Source organism: Magnolia sinica, chromosome 15 (genome assembly GCF_029962835.1).
Source record: "Magnolia sinica isolate HGM2019 chromosome 15, MsV1, whole genome shotgun sequence".
In the NCBI taxonomy this organism is placed as follows: domain Eukaryota; kingdom Viridiplantae; phylum Streptophyta; class Magnoliopsida; order Magnoliales; family Magnoliaceae; genus Magnolia; species Magnolia sinica.
In genome coordinates, this window is record NC_080587.1 from 56,007,565 (window position 1) to 56,026,046 (window position 18,482).

The 18,482-nt window shown below is 39.6% G+C and overlaps 2 protein-coding genes across 3 annotated transcripts in view; both read right to left on the bottom strand.

Moving 5' to 3' along the window:
• Positions 1 to 18,482, bottom strand: part of LOC131228217 (uncharacterized) — a 33,855-nt gene that overhangs the window by 5,068 nt on the left and 10,305 nt on the right. For both annotated transcript variants that reach the window (XM_058224105.1, XM_058224106.1), the window contains one exon: positions 14,444 to 14,585. In XM_058224105.1, the coding sequence (XP_058080088.1) occupies positions 14,444 to 14,585 (142 nt within the window). The remainder of the gene's footprint in view (positions 1 to 14,443; positions 14,586 to 18,482) is intronic.
• On the bottom strand, positions 7,651 to 9,747 carry LOC131228216 (uncharacterized). The gene is made up of 2 exons (XM_058224104.1): positions 7,940 to 9,747; positions 7,651 to 7,860 (listed from the first exon to the last, which is right to left on the bottom strand). Exons 1-2 carry the CDS (start codon positions 9,615 to 9,617, stop codon positions 7,667 to 7,669), a joined length of 1,872 nt encoding a protein of 623 aa, XP_058080087.1. The 5' UTR covers positions 9,618 to 9,747; the 3' UTR covers positions 7,651 to 7,666.

Sequence of the window (18,482 nt, forward strand, 5' to 3'; positions counted from 1 at the left end):
TCAAAAGACTGCGCAAGCAAGGGTGGATTCTGTTGAGGGGGTGGCTTTAGATGCTCAAGGCTCATCTGGAAGAATTATAGTTATTTGGGACACCATACTATGGAAGAGTGAAGGATGTCGGAGGGGGCAATTCCATCTATTTACAATACTGAAAGAGAATGGATCCAATTTTTCTTGGCTTCTAATAGCAGTCTACGGTCTAAACCATTCTTCCTTGCATGATGCCTTTTAGAAGTAGTTGGACACTTTTAGAAGTAACCACATGGAACCATGGTGTGTAGGAGGGGTTCATAAATTGGGTAGATTCTCTTCCGAAAAATCAAGAGGCTCGAAAGTTACCAAAATTATGAGGGAGTTTTCCAGTTGGGTGAATCAGCACGAAATGGTGGACATTTCCCATAGTCAACATGAAGTTCACATGGTTGAATGGTCAAGATCGAGCAGTAAGCTCAAAGCTAGATAGATTCCTAGTGTCTCCTTCTTGGATTGAGCACTTCCCAGCTGTATCGTGAAGAGGTCTCCCTAAACCGGCGTCGGACCATTGGCCTATTACACTTGAGGTAGATGAGGAAAATTGGGAGCCACGTCCATTTCAGTTTGAATTGATGTGGTTCGAGATGGATGATTTTTGGGATCTTATTAAAGAATGGTGGGAGTCTTTCAAAGCGGTAGATTTTGTGGGTTTTAAGCTTTTCCAAAAGATGAGATTATTGAAAAGGAAAATCATCAAGTAGAAGAAACAGGTGTGCTATTGTGGGGTATTCAATTGTTCGATATAAATGAAGAAGGTGATGAATTATCAGGAGAAGATAGGGTGGCTTGGGAGTCGGTCTTGTGTGAATAAAACAAGCAGCTAAAGGAGGATGAAATCAAATGGAAGCAAAGGTCTAGAGCAATTTGGCTAAAAGATGAGGATAAGAATACCTACCAAGTTTTTCCTTGGGGTCACTAGTGCACGTGCTAGAGAAAACCAAATCCGAAGTGTTAAGGTGAATGATTCAAGAGTCAAATGACATCAAGCAAATGAAGCCATTGTCAACTTGTACAAGGATTTATTATCTTCTTAGGGGTTGGTTGAGACCGTGCTTAGACAAACTGCAGTTTAATCAATTATCCTCTATTGAGGCTGAAGGGTTCAAAAAGCCAATTTTAGAAAGTGAAATTGTTAAAGTAGTGTTTGGGCTCAGTCATAATAAAGCGCTAGGGCCTGATAGCTTCCCTGTGGCTTTCTTTCAGGAGTTTTGGGGTGTGGTGGGAGCCAATGTAGTGCTTTTCATCGAAGAATTCTTTTCAAGCAGCTGATCAGCTTCAGAAATAAGGAACTCATTTATAGCCATTATTCTAAAGGAGGCTACTAGATAGGAAATCCTTACAAAATCCTTGCTAAGATTCAAGCTACTAGATTCCGGGTGGTCCTCTCTAGTGTCGCTTCTACGACTTATAATGCTTTTATCGAAGGAAGACAGATTGTAGACTATGCGTTGGTGGCTCATGAATGCATCAACGCATGTCATTGGGGTGGAAATAAAGGGGTAGTGTGTAAATTGGATATCGTAAAAGCTTATGATAGTGGATTGGCATTTTTTTAGACTATGTTAATTAGATTGGAATGCGGAGACTAGTGGAGGATTAATTCTTGTGTTTAGTCACCAAAGTTCTCAATTTTGATCAACAGATTTCCAAAAGGTTTCTTTGGTGCTTCAAGAGATCTAAGAAGAGAGGAGCCATTATCTCCTTATTTGTTTGTGGTAGTTGCACAAGCTATAATTAAGATGCTAGACAATGGTCAGGATGTTGGCCTTTTTCAAGGACTCGAGGTGGGGAAGGAAAAGCTTTAGATATCCCATCTTCAATTCGCCTATGACACAAGAATCTTCAATGAAGCAAAGAAAATCAAGGTGAATAGTTTAAGAAAGATCATCAAATGATTTGGAATCATCTTGGGTTTGAGTGTCAATGTCTAGAAAAGTAAAATTCTAGGGATTGGAACTCCAAGTAGGATATGAGTCAGTTGGTCAGGGCTTTTAAGTATCGTGTTATATCTTTCCCTACCACTTACCTTGGCCTTCCCCTCTATTTTGGTAAACCACCAAAGCTCCTTTGGGACAAAGTTATTAAAAGATTGGAAGCTAAGCTTTCTTTGTGGAAGAGTAGATACTTTTCTCTAGGTGTAAGCTAACCTTGATTAAAGCAACTTTCTCAAATATGTCAATCTACTTTGTCTTTGTTCAAATGTCTAAAGGTAGTGGTAGAGCAGTTAGATAAGTTGAGGAGTGATTTCTTGTGGCAAGGGTTGTCAAAGTTTCATAATTCAATTTGTTGAAGTGGGAGGAAGTGCGTAAACCAATTCGGGAAGGCGAGTAGGAGATTAGAGGAATTCAACAATGCTTTATTGGGAAGGTGATGTTGCGGTCTCCCATCCGATTGATTCTCGCTCCATGGAAAGGAGATGTTGTGGTCTCCCACTTGTAGAAGAAATCTTTCTGAAGATGAGATGGAGAAATTTCTAAGGGTTTTCACGAAGCTTCATGGGGTTTGCCCTTCTCTGGGGGTGGAAGACTCATTGGTTTGGAATCTAGAGAAGTCAGGCAAATTTTTATTCGGTCATTCTACAGATTTCTCACTTCAAAGATTGTGGCTTTGGGGCTGAGTCCCTTGGCTTTTATGTAGTGGAAGTGCAGTAATAAGGTGTTCACTATTGACAATCTCTAAAGAGGGCAATTACATTCCCAATATGTGTTCCTTGTGCCTTAGTATTGCGGAATCGGTAAACTACTTGTTTATTCATTGCTCACTTACTAGGTCCATATGGGAGTTACTTCTTAGGTGTGTTCAACATGCCTTGAGTGATGCCAGGAAACATTGGCACGGTGGGTCCCAAAGAAGAGGGAAGAAACTATGGAAGCCTTCCCTGGTGGCCATTTTCTGGTCCATTTGGGGAGAAAGAAATAATTGATGCTTTCTAGGATAAAGTGGGTCATTTACCTTATTATTAGGGAGGGCTAAGTCTTATGTAAAAGAATGGGCTTTTAATCTGAATATCCCCGCGAATTGTTTCTCTTAGTTGTTTTGGGGTTCTAGTTATATATTTGACGGTTTTGGTGCTTGTTTTATAAATTTTATTATCTTTTAAATAATAATAATAATAATAATAATAACAACATAAACCAGAGCACTGTTGAGGAGTTCTAGGCTCTTGAGATGCCCAGTTCATATAAGTAAGACCCATCACTTTCATGACTGAAATGTTGGTATGATGGGCCTGTTGATGGGAGACACCCTGAAAATCTTTCGGACTGACCCTAAGAATCCTGTCTTTGGCCTTGTTCTGAAACATAGCTGCTCTTTTTATTTTTTTACATTCATTTGTATATCAAATAGGATCCTCCAATCTGAGACACATTGGTGAACCCCACCAACTGTCAGGCCCATCAGACCAACAGAATGAATCACTGATCCGTGGCCCCACTTATGTTAACCATAGTTATAAAACTCGCTGACTCAACACGAAACTCATTCGAGTCAACTCGACACAGCGAGATTTTGACACAAATCAGTGGGAACTGGATAATGGGCCTGACTCATCATGTACTCAAAGAGAATTGTCAAGTCGCTCAATAACTTGGTTGACTCGACACGACTCAGTCTAACTCAAACCGAATCACTCACCTTGTGAGTCAGGGATTTCTATAAAAGCAAAGTAGGGTGACATTCAAACCCTCAATGTCAACCAGGGGAGGCAACAACCTTAACCATTGAGGTGTATCCAATATTGTTGCTTTATGTTATGTTCTATAGTACTTATACTCAGTGTTCGAAATATCGGTATCGCACAATGTATCGCACCCTTGGGATACAGATACGTATCGGTTATCGCACGGGATATATCGTTTGTATCGCATAGTTTATCGCACTTTTTGAGAAACATGGGGAAACATTGGGAAAATGGTTGAATTTTTCAATGAAACTTTGGGGATTGTTAAAAAGGCCCTTAATACACACTTTTAAATCATAACATCTCAAAAAAAAAGATGCACATAATAAATTTCCTTTGTATAGGGTCCTAAGTTATGCGGTGTTTAACTGAACTAATGCAACTATATTTAAATTGAATGCATGATATTTATAAATATATCATAGTCATGTATAAAAACACAACCAATTAATTGAAAAACAAAATAAGAACTGAAGAAGTAAAATTTGATAAATATACATATCAATGATGGGGACTAGTTGTGGTCTAGACCCACATAGAGTTGCGTGGTGGCTCGTAATCATCATCTCCATCTCGATGGGGCTGGGCATAGTACTGCTGCTCCACAATTCGACAATATTGTGCCCAAGTCATAGTAGAGTGGTACTAGTTAAGATACTTTCTGACATAACGCCGGTATTCATCCTCTCCGAACTGAATCAATACGCCCATTTGTGGGTACTGTTAATCGTCACAGTCAGTAACTGATATGGATCTGGGAAGGGCACATATGAAGCTCCTTGGTATCCATATTGTTGGCCATATCCATACTGCTGCTCATATCCTTGCCCATATGCAGAAGTGAACTCCTGACCAGGGTTGAAAAATGATGTGCCGTAACTGCTGGAGTCACTCGTCGCATATTTACTAGGTCCATATCCATGCCCATACTGTGGCACAAAACTCGAGCTACTCTCCAGTGTTTGTGATCCAAATTCATGTTGTAGCCTATAACTCGAGCTCCCCTCCCTCGTCCGTGATCCAAATCTAGAGCCACCTCGCTTGCCACGAACGCTTGTGTCCCTCATGCATTTTGCTAGCAGCTCCTCAAAATCTGAAAGTTTATGAGTCTTCTTTTTCTGTAATAGCTTTTGATGCTTGTATGTTTTATTGTAAACAAGACGAGGTCGTGGTTCTCCTGGACGAGAACCATGGTCAGGGTCCTGCATGGAATGATTGAAATTCTCCTCCCCGGTAAAAGGGTTAAGAGGCCTCTTATCCTGACTCCCACCCGTGTCGCCACCATCCCCGTCACCACCACCACCACCACCATCATCATCATCTTTACTGTCATCAGAGTCATCGTCACCCTTATCGCTACCATCATCATCACCGGACTGATTTCCCGCATCACTCTCTGACTCAGTCTCGGTGTCAGATAATGTTTCCCCGCCACGTGTCCCGCGTGATAGTGACTGTCGCGGGCTGCCCTCCGAACACCCGTTAATGGGTCGAAAGCCTCATCAGGAGACCTCTGCTGCTCCACATGTTTATCAACATCAATCCCTTGTGTCTCTGCTTTTGCCGCAATATGTGGCTCTGGTCGCCCATCTGATGTATCTAAGTCATCCGACCTAACCCACTGGTAAACTGGGTCTAACGGTGATACGGGGGCGTAACAGCCCGTAACGGTGCAAAATTTTTTTTTCGTCAAAAAAATATGAAAAATATGGATTAAATCCGGAATATTCTAAGCATTCCAAATATGCATTCATTTATAAATTGGAACATGTTTATGGTGGTGTAACGGTCCACTCTTTGGTGAGAAGTTGTATCGGACTGTCTGATGAATTTATGAACCGGATAACCTGAATTTGACTACAAAATTCATATATTTAATTTTCTAACTATCTACTATCAATGATAGATATATTAGAATGAATGTAATATGAAAATATCTTACATTTAGGTGTTTGCAATTATTTTTGAGGGCCAAAATTCATGCGTAAATAGAAAAAAATATTTAAAAAAATATAAAATGGCACCCCAAATATGTAAAATGCACATTAACATGTTCTACTATGATTAACACATCATATGACATCATTAAAACAGCAAAAGAATCATTAAAAAATGATTTTTCGAATTTTCAAAAAAAGGGCCGAAATAAATGCGTAAATAGAAAAAAATATAAAAATATATAAAATGGCACCCCAAATATGTAAAATGCACATTAACATGTTCTACTATGATTAACACATCATATGGCATCATTAAAACAGCAAAAGAATCATTAAAAAATGATTTTCGAATTTTCAAAAAAGGGCCGAAATAAATGCGTAAATAGAAAAAATATAAAATGGCACCCCAAATCTGTAAAATGCACATTAACATGTTCTACTATGATTAACACATCATATGATGTCATTAAAACAGCAAAAGAATCATTAAAAATGATTTTTCGAATTTTCAAAAAAAGGGCCGAAATAAATGCGTAAATAGAAAAAATATAAAAATATATAAAATGGCACCCCAAATCTGTAAAATGCACATTAACATGTTCTACTATGATTAACACATCATATGATGTCATTAAAACAGCAAAAGAATCATTAAAAATGATTTTTCGAATTTTCAAAAAAGGGCCAAAATAAATGCGTAAATAGAAAAAAATATTAAAATATATAAAATGGCACCCCAAATCTGTAAAATGCACATTAACATGTTCTACTATGATTAACACATCATATGATGTCATTAAAACAGCAAAAGAATCATTAAAAAATGATTTTTCGAATTTTCAAAAAAAGGGCCAAAATAAATGCGTAAATAGAAAAAAATATTAAAAAAATATAAAATGGCACCCCAAATCTGTAAAATGCACATTAACATGTTCTACTATGATTAACACATCAAATGGCATGATTAAAACAGCAAAACAACCATTAAAATTTGATTTTTCGAATTTTAAAAAAATGGGCCAAAATTCATGCGTAAATAGAAAAAAATATTAAAAAATTATTAAATGGCACCCCAAATCTGTAAAATGTACATTAACATGTTCTACTATGATTAACACATCATATGACATGATTAAAACAGCAAAACATATTAAAAAAAGTATAAATACCTATTTTTGACGAATTTCTGAAAAATGGCCCACCGAGCTTTGATTCAAAAAAATCTGTGATATAATGTGTTTTTATTTCAAATACCTAGCTAAGGTTGGTCGAAATTAGTAGTAGAAGGAGTGAAAAATAGTTTGGAAGCAAGAGGTTTAAAAAAAAACAGCAAAAAATGAGCTAAAAATGAAAAAAAAAAAAAAGCCGATACGGGTACAAAAAATCGTATCGGCCGATACGGCCCCGAAACGGGTAACGGTTCGCACCGTTACCGTTACGTATCGGCCGATACAGCCGATACGTAACCGATTTGGCACACCCGGGTCGCCCATCCGAGGTATCTAAGTCATCCGACCTAACCCACTGGTAAACTAGGTCATCCTCCGCATCCTCAGCATATGCATGCTGTCCGACCGTCATTAGGTCCAGTGGGTCTTCTTGTGCTTTTCTTCTTCCTTCCGAGCGGAGCAACCTCTCCCGTAACTTCATATTGTAGTGACAATGCACTAGCTTCTAAAGTCTCTCATACCCTATTCTATTATGTTTATTTGTATGTATGAGGGAGAATGTACTCCAATTCCTTTCACAGGGTGACGAGGACACCATCTGTGCAAGCACACAGACGGCCAGTCGTTGTAAAACCTCACAATCAGTCCCATACATAGACCACCATTCACCTGCATATAATAAGATTCTTTCATTATCCTAGATTTTCCAAAATAATATAAAAGTTAAGTTTACTATAGTGACTCACATGGCATCATGGCGTTCCTTGACTTTACTGTAGGGTGACACCCAAACATCCCCACGGCGTCTCGGAATTTAACAATCTGTTGCTGGCGTATAGCAACTAGAATAAGTATTTAATGATTGAGATGAAGATAAGAAGAATGTAAGTGCGGAACATATTTACCTCACTACCAAAGGTGCCTTTCCCCGGACAGTCAGGGAATAAGTGATCGTACACCTCATGCACAGCCCTCTTTAATGAATTATCTTCGAAGAAGTTTCGGCTATAGTGGTATTTGGGATTTAGGAAATACGCTGAAAACCAACATATACACATCAGTACAACCCTCATTTATTATTGCATATGGGAAAAAAAATTCATACAGGTACTTACCAGCCTGATGTAGTGGATGAGAAAGCGTCATTTCCCAACGATCGTCTATTATTGCATGCACCCACTTATATGCATTAGGAGCTTTAACCATGATGGCCTCTTTCATCAGCTGTATAGACGGATACAACAACCCCATCGACGGATTTGTCTCATTGTCCACCATCCTCAACACCACATAAATAGGCTCTATAATACCCACAACACCACGCACTTTATCCCAAAATGAATTTCCTAGCACCAGCTCCTCAATTCTATAGGTTACTTTCGTCAACCTCTTTTTCCATTCTACGTAATCATGAGAGGCGAAAAGCTCTCGTAACCCCTGTTTGTGTTTGAGAAGGCTACTTAAGGCGATATAATTTGTGGCGAACCGCGTCGCTCCGGGGCGCACTATATCCCCACCACACCTCTCGCGCATTGCGGCTAATAACCAGCTGTGGTTGTATACAAAGTTTGTGATGAGTCGTGCATCAGTAATTACAGTCTTCACCGACGGCCTATCCCCGATCCCCTCCAGCATGAGATCGATGCAATGGGCTGCGCAGGGGGTCCAATACATATGATACTTGCTCTGAATATCCTTCCCCGCCTTAACAAATGCACTCCCATTATCCGTAACAAACTGCACAATATTTCTCCTCCCAACATCTTGCATGACGTTGTGCATTAGTTTGTAAATGTAGTTAGAATCCTTGATCTTACTACTCGCATCTATACTCTTTAGGAACACCGCTCGTCCCTTAGAATAGACCATAAAATTTATAATCGACATTTTCGTCAGTCTGGTCCAACCGTCACACATGACGGTACAGCCGTACATCTCCCATGACTGCCGATACGAATCAACGTATGTCTTCATTTCTGCATGTTCATCATCCAAGTATTTCCCCATGATCTGTGCGGGTGTGGGCGGCTGCACACCCTCACCCCCACGCTGCACTTCACTTATCATATTTTTGAAGTGCGGGCTTGCAGCGGCATTTGCGGGGATTTGATCGTATAAAAAAAATTTTGCTATAAATTTTCCAACTTTTTTCCTCACATCCCCTCCACTAAGCATCTCCTTTATTTTCTTTTGTGTCCCTCCTGCCTCTTTGTACATCCTCGGATCTGAAGGTAGATCCGGCACCCGCATGCTACTACTCCTGCCCATGCCCCATATTCCTCCCCGCCTACTACCCTCCCCCGATCCACCCCTAACACTCTCCCCTGCTCCACTCCCCCCACCACGCTCATGGATAGACCCCTCAAATCTAGGCCTACTTGTGTCCCACCTCCTATTCTGATCCCTCTCCCACTGATCCCGTATGGACTCTTGAATTGCGCGTCTGTATTCGGGATCATCATCATTATCGAGATCCACTACATCATCCTCACCTGCATATGGTGGCCGCCCCAACTCCTCCCTAATCTCCCTCTCCCGCGCATGTCGTTCATCTTTTGACTTCACATTTTTTTTCAATATGGTTTTCATCTGTTCTCGCACATCCTTTGGGCACTTAGGGCAATCCACAACATTGCGATACCCTCCTGCTAAATGCTCCTTTAGGCGGGTTACCCCACCACTCCTCGATACATGGCCACATAAATCACAAATACTCCCGAATCGATTATCGGGAATGGGCCGACCGTACGTCCACCCTATATCAGGTTGTCTCCCTCCTCTTCCTCCCGACATATTTTACCTATAAAATAATATTTTATCTATCCATTGAGATTGGATAGAGTCAAAATCAGATAGATCCACCACTCAGATGGGCCACACCACATGGAATAATGAGATTTGATGCCAACAATAAGTTAATAATTAGGGGCCATCCAATTAGTGGTCATCATTTGAACACTAATTAGACTGAGTGTACGCTGCCCATTACATCTAGACCATCTATTGTGTGGCTGTATACACGATCTGGATCATGCCTATGTGTTGCCCATCAGATGTGAACTATCCATATAGCTGCACAAGCAATCTGGATTGCGTACTGAGTTACTCAGTACGCTTTTATCGTACTGAGTAAACTCAGTTGGGCCCACTGTTAATGTATGTGATTTATCCACACCGTCCATCCATTTTTACTGATAATTTTAGGGGTTGATACCAAAATTGAAGTAAATCCAAAGCTCAAGTGGACCATTACATAGGAAACAGTGTGGAATAATGATTTCCACCGTTGAAACCTTCCTAGGGTCCTAATTAATTTTTATTTGTCATCCAACCTGTTCATAAGATCACAAAGACATGGATGAAGAGAAAATACAAACATCAGCTTGATCCAAAACTTCTTTGGCCTCCAAAAACATTTTCAATGGTAGAGGTTCAATCAAACTGTTTCCTGTAGTGTGGCCCCTTGAGATTTTAATTTGCTTCATTTTTGGAATATAGTCCTAAAATTATCTGTTAACATGGATTAACGGAGTGGATAAAATAAATAAATAACAGTGGACCCCACACAGTTTACTCAGTACGCTAAGGGTACTGAGTTACTCAGTACGCAATCCGCTTCCTTGCAAAAGTGACGTGACCAAGTTCTGTGGGACCCGCCATGATATATTTGTTGTATCCGCACCGTTCATTCATTTGAAGATATCAATTTAGGGCAGGACCAAAAGAATGAGTCAAATCCAAGGCTCAAATGGACCCCACCATAGAACACAGTGGAGAGAGTGACGTCCACCATTAAAATCTTCTAAAGCCCAGAAAACAGTGGATCTAACTCATTCTTTGTCTCATGCCTTAAAATGATATATGTAAGTGTATGGACGGTGTAGATACAACACATACATCTTGGTGGGCCCCACAGAACTTGGTGCGTCACTTGAGCAGTCTGGCTACGCAACCCGTCAGTGCGCGGGGAGACGGATTGGCTACTCCCCCTGACACCGGCCTCATGGCTGGTGGTCGGTGCTTTGTGGGCCCCACCATAATGTATTTGTTTCATCCATTCCGTTCATCCATTTCTACGGATCATTTTAGGGATTGACACAATTAATCATAGGGATGTAAATCGAAGGTGGACCACACGAAAGGAAAAAAATAATGATTGGATATCCACCATTAAAATCCTCCTAAGGCCCACTGTACTGTTTATTTGACATCCAATCTGTTGATTGGGTCCTAAAGACCCAGATGAAGGGAAAAAATAAATATCAGGTTGTTCCAAAGCTTTTATGGCTCCCACAATGTTTTTAATGGTCAACGTTCATTCAACACTGTTTCCTGTAATGTGGTCCACTTGAGTTGTGGATATGGTTTAATTTAGGGCTCAACGCCTAAAATGATCAGTAAAAACGGATGGACGGCGTGGATAAACCACGTGTAATCACGGTGGGCCCAACAGAGTTTACTCAGTAAGATAATAGCGTACTGAGTATGCTGGTTTGCCAGTCAGTGACGAGGGCACGATAGGTCACCAAGTTACGTGGGTCCCACCATGATGTATTTTTTAGATCTACACCGTCTATACATTTGAAGAGATCATTTTATAGCATGAGCTAAAAAATGGCTCAGATCCAGAGCTCGAGTGGACCCCACCATAGAAATCAGTGGAGAAATGTTTCAACGGTGGAAAGCATTTACCCCATCGACGGGGAAGCGGATTGCGTACTGAGTAACTCAGTATGCTAAGCATACTGAGTAAACTCTGTGGGATCCACTGTGATTTATCTATTTGATCCACACTGTTCATCCATTTTAAAAGTTAATTTCCTTTCCATATGCCAAAAAAAATTATATCCAAATATCAAATAGACCACACCACAGGAAATAGTGTGAAATGAGTGTCTACCATTGAAAATTTCTAGGGGCCACCGAAGTTTTGGATCAAGTTGATATTTTTTATTTCACTTCATCCAAGTCTTTTTTATCTTATGAACATGGTGGATGAGAAATAAATATCACTTTGGGCACTAGAAAGATTTCAACGGTCGAAATCACTATTCCCACTGTTTCCAGTGGTATGGTTCACTTGGGCTTTGTATATGCTTCAATTTTAGGCTCAACGGATAAAATTATGTGAAAAAACGTATGGACGGATTGGATAAACCGCACACATTCAAGGTGGACCACAACTGAGTTTACTCAGTACAATAAAAGCGTACTGAGTAACTAGTACGCAATCCTATTTCCATCCGCCGAAGCGGATTGGGCACTGTGTACGGAGTAAACTCTGTGGGGTCCACTGTCATTCATGCATTTTATCAAATCCGTCCATCCATTTTATCATATAATTTCATGGCTTTTGAAAGAAAAATTAATCATATCCAAAGCTCAAGTGGACCACACCACCTGAAACAGTTTGAATTGAAGTCTACCGTTGAAAAGTTCTTGGGGGCCCACAGAAGTTTTAGATCAAGATGATATTTGTTTTTTCCATTCATCCATGTCTTTGTGATATTATGAACAGTTTGGATGACAAATAAACATCATTGGGGGCCTTATAAATATTTCAACGGTGGAAATCAATACTTCCACTGTTTCCTTTGGTATGGTCTACTTGAGATTTTGATATACTTTATTTTTGGGCTCCACCCATAAAATGATCTGGAAAAACGGATGGACGGCGTGGATGAACTAGATGCTAAACAGTGGGGCCTACAGAGTTTACTCAGTACGATAAGAGCGTACGTAACTCAGTACGCAACCCGATTTCCCCATCCGCCCCTCTTTTCATCTTCCCTCTTCATTTTCACCTCCATGGCTCCATCCACGCAGTCCGATCCAGTTCGTCCCCTCAAATCTCGGCCCGGAAGGAACGGTGAGTCGATCCGGCCTGATTCCTCGCCGGAATCTCCGAGAAAGAGGGAAGATGAAGAAAATGGGAAGAAAATGGCACTTACCTGTCGAATGGCTCACCTCCGATCACCGCTACAGCAGGTACCCTTCGATTTCTTTCTCTTTTTTTTCTAATTCAATTTTTTTTTTTTTTGATTCTCCATTGCTCGGATCCGATTTTTATGGTGTGTGTGGGTGGTTAGCTACAGTGGGACTCGTGAGTCCCCTGCAATCTACCCGTGACTGTCCGTGCGTTGATGTCCGACAATAATGGAGAGGAAATGGCGCGATATTGTCGATATATCATGCGATATCGCCGATAATATCGGCTGATATCTGGATTTGGGATTTTTTGGTATCTTTCGGAGGTTATCGCGAGTATATCGTCTCGCAGTGGTGCGATACCGATCATATCGGCCGATAGTATCGATATTTGAAACACTGCTTATACTCAATGTTGTCAAAATCATTATCATATTGCAAATCGTAATAGGAGTTGAATCATATCGAATAGCAAATTGGATCGTAAATCATAAGATTTTTATAATTTTCTTTAAAAAATGCATATATATATATATATATATATATATATATATATATATATAGATCAAAAAGAAAATTTTAGAACTCACCAATCATCCTTTTGCCATCAATATGCACCAAGCAATAGCATGTCATGATAGCGTTAAAGGATTCTTATCTTTCCTTTATATTTTTGTATTTCAAGAAATTTCTTTTTAAAACATATAAGGATCCTTTAATAATTTATGTTCTTGTTACCTTTCTTGAATGTAGAATCACGTTGGAAAAGCGGCATTTGATATGTAGACTGATGAAAATATATATTTTGATTTCTAAATATCATTCCGCAATGCATATAAGTCAACATGATCATTACCATCCATAACACTCCATAGGTCACATCAATTTGGTGATCAATTAAGAAGTAAGAAATCATTTTTTTTTAAAGCTCCAGAATTTAACATTGAAGAGAATATATATCATTTAATCTCTTATATAGAATAAATAAAATAATTTACCTTTTCTAAACGATGCTTAAAGCCCCACCAATTTAAAAACATAAAATGAAAGCCAAGTGAAGCTTAAAATAGAAGAGAACAAGTATAACTTGAATTGTAAATCAGGATTTGAATCATAAATCATTGAATAGTAGGATTCATATAAAAAAGGATTCAAGGTGGGAAATCGTTTTGCTTAAGATTCGACTCAAATCGTATATTGTAAATCATAAATCGAAGAATTTTAACAACACTGCTTATAATATATTTAAATATCTTAAATATCTATTAACCTTCCTAATATTTTCAATTTGGAATAATTAACTATCAAGTCGAGCCGTGTTCAGTCTTCGAGTCAACTTGAGCCAGCTGAACATCAAGTCGACTCGATTTTTCGAGCTTTTGGACTATGGTGTGAACAGGGTGAATCAGGACACTATGCACATCCTGAGACAGTATGGATAGCCGTGTACTTTCAAATGAATAAATGCAAATTATAATAACCATGAGATGTAGAGAATAAACTAGCATAATGTATCCAAATTCTAGGAAGGCACTGAAAGGATTGAAAAAATTTCAGACATGAACAAACTCTCTCTCGAAAGGTTGGTAATGCATAGACACCCTTCAGCTTTTCAATAGAATAAACAAAGGCAATGAGTTGAATAGGCTTTTAAAAACAACATAGCCAATCCATGTTAGAAGTCATCTTACCCAGTACAAGGGTAGCCCCAATCCATCCAGTGATCCCCCACCTTTCACCAAGAAGGAACCATGCAAAAGCAGCACCCCAAACTGGCTCCAATCCATAAATTATGGCAGTTTCTGTAGCTGATACATCACACATGGCTGCCATCTGCACAACCATAAAATCACCATTTAGTGATCAACATGCAGACATCATCCATTAAAACCAAGTGTCATCGACTCATTTGGAAGAAGAAAACAAGAATTTCCACGTTAATGCAACCTGCTTAAAGGACCTGTTTGGAGAATAATTCTAAACCTCGGTGACGCGACTCAAAATTCGGCCGAGTCAACCCAACTCAACAAGATTTTAAGCCGGGTCTTTTGGAAGGTCACCAACAAGCTTGACTCATTCAAGACTTGACAAGACTTGTCAATTTCAATGTTTTAAATATCGATGATATTGGCTGATATATCCCATGATATATCTTGTATACCGCTTGTACGATGCGAAACACACAGGTAGCGCCGATATATCCCACATGTTCGATCTGGTGAGCATTTTCAACTTTTAATCATTTTTTTGTTGAACTTATGCTAAATCAGTGTCAAATGGTTACAAATACATTGGTTCTTCATGTTTTGAATGAAAAATCATGGAGTTCTTTGATTTCGATATCAATAGGTTCTTCACGTTCTCTATATTTTTTTTTTCAAAATTTTCCTTCAAACAACTATCAATTGAGACTAATTTCGAAGTATTCAATGAAATGATCATCACATACACTCTATTTTTAAAATTTGAGTGTATGTGGTCCAATTTGGAGAAAATTGGAGAAAATTCAAAATTTTCCCAATTTCTTCCAAATTGCTTGCAATGTTGCACTCCAAACATGAAATCAAACATGTATGAGGGCCGATCTACTGATCTGTTAAGTCATTGTCAATTTTCAAAATAAAAATATTTTTAAATTAAAATTTTATTAAAATATTAAAAATTTTCAAAATTTCCCTTCAACTAGCTGTCAATTGAGACTAATTTTGAAGTATTTAGGAGTGTTTGATGTAATGATCATCACATACACTCTAAATGTTATGCATTCAATTTGAATATAGTTACATTTAGTTTAGTCAGACAATACATAGCTTAGGACCCTATACAAAGGAAACCTATCATGTGCAGTTCTTGTCAGAGATGTTATGTTTAAAAGTATATATTAAGGTCTTTTTTAACAATCCTTGAAGTTTCATTGAGAAATTCAACCATTTTCCCATTGTTTCCCCACGTTTCCCAAACAGTACGTTAATTACCCGATACAAACAATATATCCCGTGTGATAACCAATGGGTATCTATATCCTAAGGATGCGACACATAACATGATACTGATATTTCAAACATTGGTCAAGTTGACTTGCAAACACTTATCAAGTTGACTCAAATACTCGAATCAATGCAACTCTGTGTGACCCGATCGAGTCACTTGCCCAATCTATGTTTTTCCCCCAAAACAAAGGAGAAGGGCGGTGAGAGTCTAACAGGTGACTATTCCAAGGAGCGCAACCACACTACTAGGGAGCTATGAAGATGCATTTGTGCTTAGGTACAGGTATTTTATATACTGTAGAGATTTCCAAGTATATTAAATTATTCCACACAAGCTGAATACTTTTAAACTTAATCACTAAATTATTGAGTCAAGTAAAGACTTGTTTCAAGTCTTCAACTTGACCCAATCCAGCCAGATACCGAGCCGAGTCGAGCTTTTGAACTATGGTTTGGAGGTCCCTGAAGGGTGAGGCAGGTACGAATGGTTTTTCCCCAAACCAACATTGGCCATGTTTCAGTTATTGATGGGGACATCTCGCGCATACACGCACGCACGCCGCCTCACCTACGCACGTACGCACAAAGTAGGAGGGCCCCACCATCGATCTGTCTCGATGACGACGTCCAGGGAGGGCCTCCTACCTAGAAGATGAAGTTTGGATCAAAAGATTGGGCCCGATAATCAAGAAAAGCCCACCATGGGATCTCATGATCGTGGCCCACTCGTCGGATTGATTTCATATTTTAGGTTTTGTTTATTGTTATTATTTAGAACATTGTGAACGCTTTAGATTTCTCTGTTTGGTTTTTATTTTAGTTAGTTTACTTCATCGCCAAGTAATAGGTTGCGCACATGGTGCGAGTTATGGGGTATAGGATTTTCCTTATAAATAGGCACCTCTTATAGTTTTTTTGATTCATTGAAGTTAATAAAAAAATTCCTGCTTTATTTTTCTGCTCTCTTCGTGAGTTATGAAAGAATTCAAAAGTGGGTGCGAAGCCCTCCCTTTTCGAATGACTAACTACCGTGGTGCGAAGCTACATTGATCCCGATTCACCCACATCCTCCACCATCTTTTTTTCCATCTTCCCCCACCATCCGTACTTCGAATTCGTCCTTTTGTTACATCAGATTTCTTCATTACAGCAGGTTTCCAGATTTCGGCCCGCAAGCGAGCTGAAACTTCGATGGAGCACCACGCACAAACCGTACATGAGATCGAGCTGAGATTTGGGGGTTTTAGAGACCATCCCTGACCGACCAGAGCTAAGGTGGCTTTTTTCTGAATAGTGGGTCCCACACGTGCGGCCGGGATCACACGCACGTCCGTCTGGGCCATTGTTGCTGTCCACACGCGGGATCGTCTTTTGACTCAGGTTTTTATCCTCTTTTATCCTCTCATAGCCATTTTTCATAAATCTTAACTCTACATTACGTTTTTCCTAAGTTATTTGCTAATTTTCTTACCCTAGGGTTCCCCAAATTGGAATTTCTGAACCCCTTGGATTAGGGACTGATTACTATACATGCGTGGATGATTATTTCTTATCTTTAAGTATCATTTGGTTCATAATTTTTATTAATCCAGCCCTATCATGTGTAGGCCTGGACCCGCATAGATTCCCCTTAATTGAATGTTTAGACTTTCATGTGGGATATGGAATTTGTGTAATTGTTTCTGAACTAACGTGATCTTAAGCCTGAAATCTCGCATATCATATTTAATTTTCATGTCCTGCATCAAATTTGGTATCAGAGCCTAGGGTTCTTGTAGGGGAATTCACCACATATTTAGGATTTAGTTTGTTTGAGTCATTCATACATCCAGTCCATCATATATAGCTGGTAGAAAACCGTAGTCCCTGATATATATAGCTGAATTTTCGTAACGGTGTGTAGTCTCCTTCATATAGAGTCTCGTAGGGTCATTTAGTGTTTAGACGCATATAGTCGTCATAGAAAGTCCTTATGTTGAGTTAGCCAGTGTATGCCCACACGTACGGGTCATGGTTTTGGCTTGCACCCTACAGTAAACATGGAGCAACTGCTACAGTCAATGAACAAGTCCCAGCAAATCGAGTATTTGGGTAAGTGCTATGAACAACGCTTTGATCAATTTGATGCACGCATTACTCAACTAAAGGCCTCCGCCAGGACAAATCCCAGCATTGGGGTAGATGTCTAATCTCAGGCGGGTGGCCAGGAGGATAGACCAATGAATGAAGGTGGCCAAGGAATCAGTCATGGGCATGCATCCGTTCACCCACCCCAACAGGGGCATCAAGACCACTATTTTGAGTGGCACAACACGTACGGCCTTGTGGCTAGAGAGAATCAGAGGCTAGCATAGAGTTACCCACCGAGGCCATTCCTAGTAGATGAGTTTCGTGATGTTTTTCCCGATGATCTACCGGATGAGTCTCTCCCAGGAGGGATATAGAGCACACCGAACATGGGATACCGTAATACCTACAGAGGTTGCGTTTAATAGTTCCGCCGATAGACCACAAGTCTCGGTCCTTATAAAGTCGTTTGGTTATAAACCCGAGAAACCTATTGATCTTGTCCCTATGTCACCGTCCCATAGGCCGTCAGAGTAGAGTTTTTTGTGCATCACATTCATTCATGGCATCAAGAAATCAGGCAGAAGATCACTACTAGTAATGAACATTACAAATTTTCTGCAGACCAGCATAAATGTTTCAAAAAATTCAATGTAAGGGACTCTGTGATGGT